General features: G+C 33.9%; 2 protein-coding genes across 3 annotated transcripts in view; one reads left to right on the top strand and one right to left on the bottom strand.

Annotated features, from left to right (window-relative positions):
• Positions 1-4,032, bottom strand: part of LOC106459102 (hyaluronidase-like) — a 6,221-nt gene extending 2,189 nt beyond the window's left edge. Inside the window, exons 1-4 of one of the 2 annotated variants that reach the window (XM_022385531.1) lie at positions 3,592-4,032; positions 2,708-2,952; positions 2,214-2,354; positions 501-705 (exon numbers count right to left, since the gene is read on the bottom strand). In XM_022385531.1, coding sequence (XP_022241239.1) covers positions 501-705; positions 2,214-2,354; positions 2,708-2,952; positions 3,592-3,963 — 963 coding nt within the window. In that variant the 5' untranslated portion in view covers positions 3,964-4,032. The remainder of the gene's footprint in view (positions 1-500; positions 706-2,213; positions 2,355-2,707; positions 2,953-3,591) is intronic. The other variant, XM_013918687.2, reaches the window with a different exon arrangement.
• A 2,877-nt stretch (positions 4,033-6,909) lies between these two features.
• On the top strand, positions 6,910-10,406 carry LOC106459101 (vacuolar protein sorting-associated protein 16 homolog). Its single transcript, XM_013918686.2, has one exon. It carries the CDS (start codon positions 7,030-7,032, stop codon positions 9,529-9,531), a length of 2,502 nt encoding a protein of 833 aa, XP_013774140.1. The 5' UTR covers positions 6,910-7,029; the 3' UTR covers positions 9,532-10,406.
• The last annotated feature ends 1,991 nt before the right edge of the window (positions 10,407-12,397 follow it).

Genomic DNA, 12,397 nt, shown 5'->3' with positions numbered 1-12,397 from the left:
TGTGTGTGTGAGAGAGAGAGAACGCTAAGAATGTGTGTGTATGTGCTATTTTTGTGCAAAACCTGAATAATATTTTTTTTCTGACCCTTGTTTTTCTATCCCTTTATGATGGCTATGAATTTTTTGTATGGAAGTAAGGGGGTAAATGGAGAAATACGTCAAGCCGAGGGGGTTAATGATGGAGGAAAAGTTGAGAATCCCTGTGTTAGTTAAAACTGAGTACCTTATGAAGTTGAGAAGCTGAGTATAATACTAGAGAAAAAATTTTAAAAAAAGTAATTTGTATCATTCCAAGGCACATGGGTTTTACAAAACTATAGAACGGTGCTGCAGAGTATATCTGGAATTTTTCTTTTCTAGGTAACCATTCATGAAGATGTTTAAGGACAACCTAAGAATGGGAATAAACAGGTTTTTTCTTCCAGTGGAGAAAGGAATACAAAGTCTAAATAATAATGTGTATCAGAATATCATTTATGTTTCAAATACTTCATACGTACCAAGCAGTACTCCCGATCATAATCCCTGTAAAATATTCTCATGTAAGGATATGCTCTAATTTTATGTTTCACAGACTTCATGACGCGGCGAGTCTCTGAAAGGTGACCATAAACGTACAGTGCTCTTTCGTCTGGTGACATACCTGTATGTGACAGGTAGATTGATGGATAAAGAGCCCTGCTTGCTTCAAATAACCACGATAATCTGTAAAATTATACAAAAGTATATATGGAAAAAAATTAGTTATAGTATTTTTTTTTAGAAAAATATGTCAAATAATAAAACTAATTACAATGAATGAAGTAAGTCTGCTCCTGTAAAGTACATGATAAATATACAACAAGAAATTATTTTTATTTAGCAAAGTTGTGTATATATAGTATTGGAAGTTGTTATGGAAACTGAATAATGTGGGTGTACAATGTAAATATGGGATTGCTCCCTCTCTATTATGAGAATGAACTTTACCAGATTACTTTATTCATGTGGTGATTGTTCACACTGTGATTGGACAGTAGCATTCCCAGCAGTAGTGTAGTGAATGCATTCATTACTCCCACGAGATAAATACCTGCATGAAAAATGTATCGAAACTGAAGAGAGTACATTGAACTAGTACAATTGATAATGGAAGTGATCAAGGTAGAAAGCCCAAATTTTTCAAAAGCGATGTTATGCAACTTGGGGTAACCTCTACTTGATGATTTAGTAAAGATGTTGTTAAAGACCTAGCTGTAAGTACAGATGTGAACATTACTTACAAAACAGCAAGATAGAAATTAACATGAAGTGGCCTCAAAGTATGTCTAGCTACTCGAAAACCACCGCTTAGAAAAAAAAAAAGGCTAAAATGGGCATCAGATATCAAACAATGGGATGAGCAAAAGTGGAGGAGGGGGCTCTTTACAAGTTAATTTAAATTATGTTGAAACAGGGATGGTTTGTTCAGTTGCAGAGAAGAGAATAGTGAAACATGTTGAGGGACCAATATAAATGGAAGCCTCATCTCAACCAGTAGTGCTGAAGGTCTATCCAAAGTAGATTTCACCCTGACTGCTAACAAGTGCCAACAAATTCTGATCCATAATTTCATTACCTCTGGAACAAAATCTTTTGAGCAGGAATTCATCTTTCTGCAAATTGGTGGAATAATACTTGAAAAAAAAAACATTACTGGGACACTTGAAATCATGGTTTGCTTTAGATAGGGTCATATGAATATTATTAAGGCTGTATGGGATTATATGAAAACTGGGGTTAAATAGCAACCACAAACTTGGCTTAATTTTATGGATTAATGCAGGACATTTGGAGCAATATATTTTTACAATCATACCAGGACAGAAAATTATTGATACTAGGTGGCGCTGAGGATTTTGTAGAGATAGCTATGGCACATAGCCATATGTAACTTAACTTGGCATTGTATTCAAATACGTAGCATAAAAATGTGTTTTACTGTTGTTTTTAGAGCAAACGAAAATGATTATTTGCTTGTGTTTTATACTTTCTGCAATAATGGATTAATTTTAAATTTACCATTTAGTTTTAATTACTTGTTTGCGACATCTGTAAGAGTATCACCTATGCGTTTCTATAATTATTTCCAATACTGTAAATATGGAGAATGAGAGGACTCGTTTTTATCACAAATATCGATTTATCATTTAAAAATATTTGATTATAACACTATGCTACAATGTAAATTTCACCTGTCATTTTCTTCCTTTACTTTTTCAGAGCAGTCCCTCTGACCTGGATAGTGATTATAACAATCTGGAAAACTATAGTAGCCCCACGAACCCCAAGGTCTTAAGGCCGTTATTACTTGTAGTGTCGTTTCCATAAATGCTCTGAAAAGTTGAACGCGTAAAATTGTGCTATTCGTCACAAAAACCAGACGTAAAGTAAAAGAACAAGAAAATATGTAATTTGTTCATTAAGTAATACATGCATTATAAAGAAATTTTACGACAAACATATACCTTCGTTTCGAAAATACATAGGATTTTTTTTTATTTCATTATAACTTAAAATATTGCTCGACTTGGATATATTATATTTGGAGAATCTTGATTTCTTATTTTAACTTAAGTTGTTTTTGTTTTTTTTATACCTTAGAACCTAATCTAAGTGAGAAGCACATCTAATTACACAGAAAATACCAGATCATACCTATATATTCAATTCGAGCCATAATAATTACCTGGCAGATAATTCAAACTGACGTTTGGCTTCTTTTTCAATGTCATCTGGGTTCCATGTTGGGTGTTCTTTACGAACTAGTTTTCTTGATTCTGAGCGGTAAACTTCCATTCTGTCCCAGTCTCGTTCCCAAATAGGTCGCCATTTCTCTTGATCAATGATACCAAGACCACAAAAGTCTCGTTTAGGAATTGTTTCTTCCACATCTCTTTTCACTATCTCCAGGTGATGGGTTAAGTTCCCTAACTAACAAGAGCGTTACTGAAAATATTTATAATTGGCCATACTGCAGTTAAGAAAAAAAGAAGCACAATGGAAATATACGTATGACATATTGTACCAATTTCTTTTTAACTTTTAAGTCTTAATTTTTTAAATTGGAAACGCTTTCGTTGTTTTAACTGCCCTACAACTATAAAATTTAGCTTAAAATGAGGTGTTATAATAATAATAATAAAATGATTGGCCTTGGTATTCTGCGAAAGATCTCGACGGCACTTGATACGACACTTATAATATGGTTAACGTGATATTATACACAACTTTCACTCGGTTCTTCTAAATAATTATCAAGGTAAAAGACATTTTTAAGTTTCAGTTTAGAATGTACGAATAACTTAACTTTACAAAAGAATGTAATATTTTACAGCTATCAAAAATATTTTCGATAATATTTGCTACTTTATATATAAATTATAGTATATTTTAACTGTACAATTTTTACTTTATTACTTATGTGTAACTGTAAGTTACTCTACTGCTGTTTCCAAAATATAAAAAAGGTATTTTTAAATATGATTCACACATACCAATGTGTAATAAAGCATATTTTGAAAGTTTAGTAAAGCAGATGTAGTTCATTTTAATTATAATTTTAAATCTTACTTGAGGAAGACCTCCATTGAACCATTGATTGTTGTCGTCGATATATGGAAATAAACCAATATTATAAAATATATTAATGGAATTACCAGTGAAATTTTCATTTAAATTCGAAATAATATCATAATAACTAAGATTTAAAAAACAGCCAAAACTATGACATTTATCGCTAGGAATATTCCAGACGACAGAAAACTTTGGTTTTCGACCGTAGGTCTGGAGTTTGTCTCTTTTAACATCGTAGTGTGCGTTTGAGATGTATAATTCGTCTTCACTGCTATAGAAAATTTTTAACTCGACCAAATTATTAGCGTCATAAATTTTCAAATAAGCTAATACACCAAATACAATTACAAACTGTTGGAAAACTTCCATCTCCTGATATTCTCATCTCTAACGAAACATAAAACACCATTCACGTGATCTGTCACGTGCTACGTGAATAGCTAATTTTACGACTAGATTTTAAAAGGAGAAAGTTATTTTTTTATGATATATAATGCTTTATGTTTGCCTGTTTAACATTGTGAGATGGTTGTCCTTAAGTTTTTGATAATAATTATTATTTTCCTATTTACATACCTTTTTTCAATATCATATAGTTGAGTTTATTTGTACATAATGCCTGGTAAAACCATGTTAGAGTTGAAAGAGTAATAATAATTACTAATACTGGGCGGCCCTGAAGTTTTTGTTGAGATAGCTATAGCACATGGCAATAGGTAAATTAATTTGGCACTGTATTCAAATAATAATCGTCCTATGTTGAATTATAATCCCGTCGTCTAATAGCAAATTTAATTCATTATTTACCAAAAGTCTTTCTCTGTATGTCCGCTTATAACTAGCGAATTGCGCGTCCGATTGTCATCAATTCTGGCATTCACGCTCAGAGACCTACACCGAATAACATAGGAGGTCGGCGATCGAATCTGACACCGTCCATGTCTCCCACCGTATCACACTGCATTCTCAACCACCATCAGCCTCTTCTGCATAAAAATGATCTCGCATGGAGCTGGTACAGGGTAATTTCCAATTGTTTTATATTATATACTTTTACCGCATGACGAAACCTTTCAACACACAGGGAAGACGTAGGGGCCTCGGGAATAGCGTAAGGATGTGGTTCAGAAAAGGGTGTCGTAGTGAATGTTCTTTTACAGTAACTGATTATTGATATTAATAGCAATCTTAATAAATATTTAACTTTTTAAGGTTCCCCAGTTGCCCAGTCTGAAGGCTTATAATGGTAAATACTGGGTTTTGATACCCGTGGTTGGCACAGCACAGATATCCCATTGTGTAGCTTTGTGCTTAACTATAAACCTTTTAAAAATGATTTACAGTCTAGCTTATTTTACTAATTTTGGTATTACATTTAGTCTAAGATATAGTTGTTTTTTTTTTTTAATCATACACTATCTACTGAGTTATTTAGGGTTTTTTCTCTTGGCATTCTGGGCTATACCAGGATCAGAAAATAACTCTTCTGTCCTGTAGAGTAACCTTATTTTTATTATTTCAGTTTAGCTTTAGTTTCTACTCTAAGTTGGTGCTGCAATAGGCAGTATAATGACTGGTATGTCTTCGACGTTCGAGGTGTCTTGACCTTGAGTTAATAAAAGAGGAAAGTATGGATTCACCTCTTTAATCCCTGCAGTTTCTTGCTTTGTCGAATGACGATAAGACAGGGTGATGTCCTTCTAATTCATTTGGACGATATTCGTCTTAATCAATACAACAGAATTACGTTATCTAAAATTCTGAAACAGGCTGTTCCTGTTTCTGGAATTGTGAAGGTAAGGAAACAAGCAGATCGCGGTTTGGTAGTTGAGGTTGTTTCGTTGAATATGTGGAATTAATCTTCCAGGTCATTAAGTTTAGTGATTTTTTCATACGGGTACATTTTCCGAGGGCGTCTCGGGAACGGCGGGATTATTTCTGGAGTTTCGCCAAATATAAGAGTGCAGAATGTGTATTGGATGAACTTCAAACTAATGACTTCAATCCTTGGAATATGAGGGGACCATCTTTAAAAGTTGGATATAGTTATGTGGACACCGACTTACCGAGTCATGTTACTGTCAGGTTTGAACATTTTACAATATTCCATTTTAAGGTTACCGATGTTACTAATTAGGACACACCACTTCTCCTTGTTGCAGCCAAATTAGATGTCTTAAACATGGGGAGGCTCGTAAATTGTCTAATTGTAGACAGGGTTCTCAATGGTGCGTAAATTGTAAGAAATGCATTTAGCTAACTCTTTGCAATATCCATTACATCATGAGACTAAAAGCTAGAGCATCTTAGAGCAGAGCATAATATGCGTTATTGGGAAGTTACTCCCGAAACAATCATCACGCACACCTTCGCACACTGTAATGTTTTTGCATTTTTTTGTTCCTTACTATGCACTGAGGTTGAAAATAAAATGAAAAGTTAGAACTGTTTTCGGGACTAATTTGAGGGCCATGAGACATCCCAGCATTGGACACTAATGTTGTAATTTAATTTTACACTTGCGCCGGATTTGAACCAGAGACTCACCAGAGTCGCCACACACGAGACAAGTGCTGTTCCACATTGAGCTAGCACTTGCTAGTAGGCTAACAACTCAAACTACCACACGCTTAAATTCTTCAAGGGTAAATTTCCTAATTTATTCCTGAGGAACAGAGTTCTACTTTCTAAAAGCAGCCCTTTTCTTTTCTTTCTTTCTTTTTTGTCTTAAATTACTGTTACACTCACAGCTATGCAGAAAGGTAAATATACAAACATGAAAGGCCTGCGGGTTGTAGCAATGATGCATTACTAAAAAAATACATCTATTAGAAATAAATAACAATCACGAATGATTATATAGCTTAAATATTTACCACTACGTAAGTACTTCAGTTTATATTTTTTATCTAAACCCGATGAATAGACAGCCACATTAGAGTCAGATAAAGCATCACAACATCACACACAGGTAATTCTTTGTAAATCTCCAAGTAGACAACCGCCCTTCGGTATAATGAAACTGAATGAATGAGAAACTAGTAATTTAAAACGAATACTGCTTGTTTTTTGTTTAAACGAATTTCAACCCGAACACTAGTGTTTATAACCGAATGTATTTGAATTTGGACGAATTTGTTTTGTTTCTTAATGTCTTATATATTAAAATACTAGTAGTAATAAAAGAGTAATATAACGTTGAAATCACAATATAATAAGAGGTTTTCAGTGGTTTATATATAAAATAAAACAATGTGTTTAAATCAATCCTTTGAGGTGTCGCCTCATAAAGTCTAACTCAGTCCATATTTTGCAAGGAGTAAGCCTAAACAATATGGTGTTATTGCTAGTGTGTTAATAGTGGTGTATCTTTTTTTTTTACTTTTATTATTTCATTTTCAGTGTTTTTTCAGTAATTGAACAAAGTGACATTCAATGACGTTATTTACAGCAGACTGGAGCCCACTGGGCAAGAAAGAATATTACAGAAGAACAGAACTTTATTCTATCGAATGGGGCGAGCAACTTAATTTATCAGACTACATAGTTGCTGCAGGTCAGTTTGGAGGACCCGTAGCTATTGTACGTGATGATAAACAAATACAGAGAGTCCAATTCAGTGGAAAGCCAGTTATATATATATTCTCGTCATGTGGGCAGGCAATATCGTCAATTAAATGGAAAAGTGGCCGCCTGATTCACATGGCATGGTCGTCGACAGAGGAGCTTGTATGTGTGCAAGACGATGGTGGTGTTCTATTATACGATTTATTTGGCAACCATCAATCTGCTTTCAGCATGAGTCAGGAAGCAAAAGATACAAAGGTTCTTGAATGTAAAATTTTTAACGGAAATTATGGAACAGGAATTGCTATATTAACTGGATCATACAGAATTTTTTTAACAAACAATATTAAGGATCCCAGAGTTAGAAGATTAGCAGAAATACCTGGGCTTGAAGCACCACCTAGTAGTTGGGCAGTAGTAGTAGAAGATCGTGAGAGTAAAGTTTACGTAGCTTGCGAAGCATGGCTTTACAGATTGGATCAAAGTGAGAGACGTTGCATACAGATGAATCCAAGTTTTGATTCACCAATCAATGCCATTATAGAAATTGCAGTTTCTTGGGATGGACAACATATTGCTTTGTTCTCTGACAGTGGTGCTCTCTGGACTGGATCCAGTGACTTGGAAAAAAAGTATTGTGAATTTGATACCAAATGCAAGTCCCGTCCACAGCAACTTGTTTGGTGTGGTACAGGTGCTGTTATAGGCTACTGGCAAAATATCCTGCTTCTAGTCGGTATGGAAAAAGACTGGATTAATTATGTTATGGACACCCCTGTTTTTCTTATACCAGAGTTGGATGGAGTAAGAATAATTGGAAATATGACACATGAATTTCTGCAGAAAGTACCAGATGCCGTATCTGAAATATTCCGTATTGGTTCTTTAGCACCTGGTGCTCTGCTTTTGGAAGCTTCTAAGGAATTTCAGCGAAAAAGCCACAAGGCAGATGAATACATTCGTATGATTCGTGAGAAAGATCAGTTGGAGATTGCAGTGCAACAATGTATTCAAGCTGCAGCTCATGAAACTTTACCAACTACTCAGAAAATGCTCTTACGGGCTGCTTCCTTTGGGAAGTGCTTTGTTCCAGAAATGGATTCAGAGACATTTGTCAAGGTCTGTCAAAATTTGAGGGTGTTAAATGCCATTCGTGACCATGCAGTTGGGTTGCCACTGAGTTGGATGCAGTTAGAATATTTAACCATTCCTATGCTATTAGATCGTTTAGTACTTCGCCGCTTGTACTGCTTAGCCATTCGAATATGTCAGTACCTTAAAGTACCAGACATGCAAGGAGCCAGCCGCATATTGAAACACTGGGCATGTAGCAAAGTGAGACAGACCCAGTTGGATGATGACAAGGTTGCTAAACAGATAGCTAACAAACTGGGATTTAACCCAGGAATTTCTTATTCTGAGATAGCCACTGAAGCAGTAGAACATGGACACACACAGCTAGCAATAAAACTTCTTGATTTTGAACCTCGGGCTTCAGAACAAGTTCCCTTACTAATGAAACTAAAGCAAAATCCTCAAGCTATGAGTAAAGCAATTGAGAGTGGGGATTCAGACTTGGTTTATTCCGTGATACTTCATCTTAGAGACACGATGACAGCAGGAGAATTCCATATGACTATCAGAAACTTTCCTGAAGCCTATTCACTGTTTTTGAAGTTCTGTAAAGAGCAAGATTTGGAGCGTCTACGAGACATGTTTTATCAGGAAGATGATTATGGGAATGAAGCAAATTGTCGAGTAATGGAAAGTTACCTAACAGCCCGTATCGAACGTCGTATTAGTTGTTTGAAGTGTGCCTCTGAAGGGTATAGAAAAGCAAAAAATGAATTTAGTGCAACTCAAACTGAAGATGAAATCAAGCTCATAAAATACCAGACAAAACTTGAAGAAAAGTATGTTGAACAAAAGTTTTTAGATCTCTCCCTTCATCAGACAATCCAGCAGTTGTTAATTGATAAACTACACAAGTTGGCTGATGAACTTCGAAAGGAATTTAAAGTTCCAGACAAGAGGTTCTGGTGGCTAAAAATAACAGTATTGGCTGAAACTGGAGACTGGCTTGAACTGGATAAATTTTCTAAATATAAGAAGTCTCCTATTGGCTATGAACCTTTTGTTGATGTGTGTTTAAAGAATGGCAACAAATATGAAGCCCAGAAATATGCGAGTAAAGTACGTGATGAAAATAAAGTGAAGTACTACATTAAGGTTGGGCTTCTTGAGGAGGCTGCAAAGGTGGCTTTTGAGCAAAAGAACAAGATGGCTTTAGATATGGTACAGAGTCAGTGTGGAATAATGAATAGGGCTTTGGCGGAGAAAATTAACTCTATGAAAGCTCAGCTGGGTTGAAATAAGTTGGGATTCTTAAGTAACTATTTTGACAGAAATTTAGCCAGGTTCAATGTCTATAAACGTACCAAGAAGCTGAATGTTATCTTTCTAATTTAGCTTTGATTAATTGAAAGCCCATGGAATCTACTTGTTTCAAAGATTATATATATATATATATATATATAGCAGTAATAAACTGATGTTTTAGATTAGCTTACCATTTAGAAAGTGGGAGCTTGCTGACTTAAAGATTTCACACACGCTAAATTATGTAGAAAACCAGAAACCTTCTTAAGACTTAAGAACTGATTACAGTAACTTAATTTTTGTAATGTAATTTTTATTTCCCAAGTATCATTTTGAATTACCCCTCAAAATTGGCAGATTATTACATAAAAAATAACTTTCTATTTTTAAGATTGATTTGAAATTTTTTTTTAAATATGAGGGCTGATGTTAGCCCACAAAAAATTGTAATTACTTGTTTTAAAAAAAATCACAATTTAAGTTTGATATGTATTGTATAAAACTAAAATCCCTCCCATAAGGTATTCAAGCCACAGAAACTTTGTAACTGATTTTCAATAGAATTCCATTATTCAACATAAACATTGCTGAGAATGTCTGTGTGTTTTACAAGTGGGAAAGGAAGTAGCTGGTTTCTAGAATGTTCTTTTTTCTTCTTTAAATGCACTATTTATTAGTTCTAGTCTAACAGTTAAAATTTTTAAGTTGCTATTTGCTTACAGTGTTTATACTTTATTATAGACGAGGTGTCGTGGTCACTGACTATCATTGCTAACAGAAGCCAAACCGTTACTTTTGTAAAAAATGTATATATTTAAGTGACAGTAGTTATGTATTAATAAAGGATGACAAATATGTACAAAATATTTTCTGCCACCTTGCTTTATTTGTGGTATGTTTATAAATATAATCCCAGTATATTAATCTAAAGAACTTGGAAAATATTGAAAACTTGAACTGCATTTCAGGAAAGAGATTAGGGGGGCAGTGTGGGCACCAGCTAAATGCCTGGTTCTGCTCGTAGCTGGTTCTAGGTTACAAATATTTAACTTACTTGAGCGAGCCCACAAATGTTTCCAAGAATATTAATCAAACGGCATGTAATAGTGCAAAAGCATAATATGGTACATTAAATTAGAGAGAATTTTAAGTTGTTTTTTTTAATACAACTTAACATGACTTGTTTTATTGATTTGTAATTTTTGTTAAAAATACAGAAAATGTTGTAAGCCTTTTATTTTCATTCCAACACGTGGTTGCACTGACTAAGTGTCTTATTATTATATTCCCCTTAGTGTTTTAGTATTTTTTATTCTTGGCTTGCCTTGACCTTGAAAATTTCTGGTTTGTTCCCTCATTCTTCAGAAATAACAAAAATCTAGGGTAACTAGTGTTGCTTTAACAATATAATTAATAATCAGTTTTAAAAACAAAAGTATTTGTGTCAGCTTGTATAATTAAGATACTTATATACTGATAAAAGTTTACAGCCATTAAGAGTATATTATTAAACGAATTATATCACTTTCATTATATCCTCATTAATTTGTCCAAATTTAAGTGGAAAAATAAGTAGTTTCAAGTATATTTTTTTGTTAAATTTTGAATATCTGTAGTAGCTTCGATTCATATGCTAAGCTGATATTTCACGAAGTCACTAATTCAGACGTTAAATTACTCCTCAGCTTTATCAGTAACTGGTGGTTACAGTAAGTTTTAGGGAAAGCTTGGTAAATATTCATATGACAAGGTCTGGTCATTTTCTTTTTTTTTCTATTTGTTCTCTCTCTGTTTCTCTCCTTTTCAGTTTAGTGGATGGGACAATCATAGTGTTTGACAGGCATTTTATACTTGAATGTTATGTTAACCCTCTTTTGCACTTATTATGAAAATATTGAGGGAAACAAAGTTTTCTTTGAATTTCTTACTTAAATAGGTCTATACTGCACAAAAAATATGTTTTTGTGAAAGATAATTTGTTAAATTATAAATGGGTATGTTACCTAGAAATAACATTGTTCAATAGTGGAACTAACATAAATAATTCCATGGTTTATTTACTGTTACCTGTGAGTAGAAGCATTCAGATACAGAATTGAAGCATCTGTCTGTTATTAAGGTACACAGATTTGTTACCTGTACATTACAATGTGCAATAGAGGGTTAAGGTGGGTTATCAAGACAAGATGTTACTTGTGAATTTGTAAAGAACGTTTTGGGTGAGGTAAAGTTCCCAAAGATTCTTTTCCAGTTCATGTGGTTGATTTATGGTACATTAATTTGTCAGTATTTTTTATTTAAAGGAATGACCTAAGGCCAAGGAAAATACTGTTCATTTGAGTTATTAATTTTGAAAAATGTCTTACGATTTTTTCTTTCAGTTTTAATCGAGCATTTTGATAATACTGACCCTTACATTAAGCAAGTATAAGTATTAGTGAAAGTCCAGAAGTCCAGTGCAAACTTTGAATTGAAAATATAAGTTAAGATTATTATTATTAGTGAGATAGCTATGTAGCTTCAATGTTCCATCATACATGTAACTGCAGGTGTACCTGGGTTCAGTGGCATAGTGAGGGTGTCTGGCACCACCTGGGGGCACAATAGAATTTGGTGTCCGCCAATCTCAAATCGGGTGTTCACAAAATTTCTAAATTTCCTATCAACTATGAACCAATTTTCAGAAGAAGAGAACTGATAAGTAGTTGATATAGAAGCTGCTAAAATTAAAATGATCGATAGCTATCAATAATTTACAAAAATAACAGACAAATGATTTAAAAATCTCATTTCTCAAAATGAAATTTCATTCAACAGATTAAAAGATGTGGCCTGGATGGGATAAGCTTCGTACGTT

The sequence above is a fragment of the Limulus polyphemus genome, unplaced genomic scaffold, assembly GCF_000517525.1.
Source record: "Limulus polyphemus unplaced genomic scaffold, Limulus_polyphemus-2.1.2 Scaffold559, whole genome shotgun sequence".
Classification (NCBI taxonomy): Eukaryota; Metazoa; Arthropoda; class Merostomata; order Xiphosura; family Limulidae; genus Limulus; species Limulus polyphemus.
Note: the sequence above shows the minus strand (reverse complement) of the source record. Positions and strands in the feature narration are given on the sequence as shown.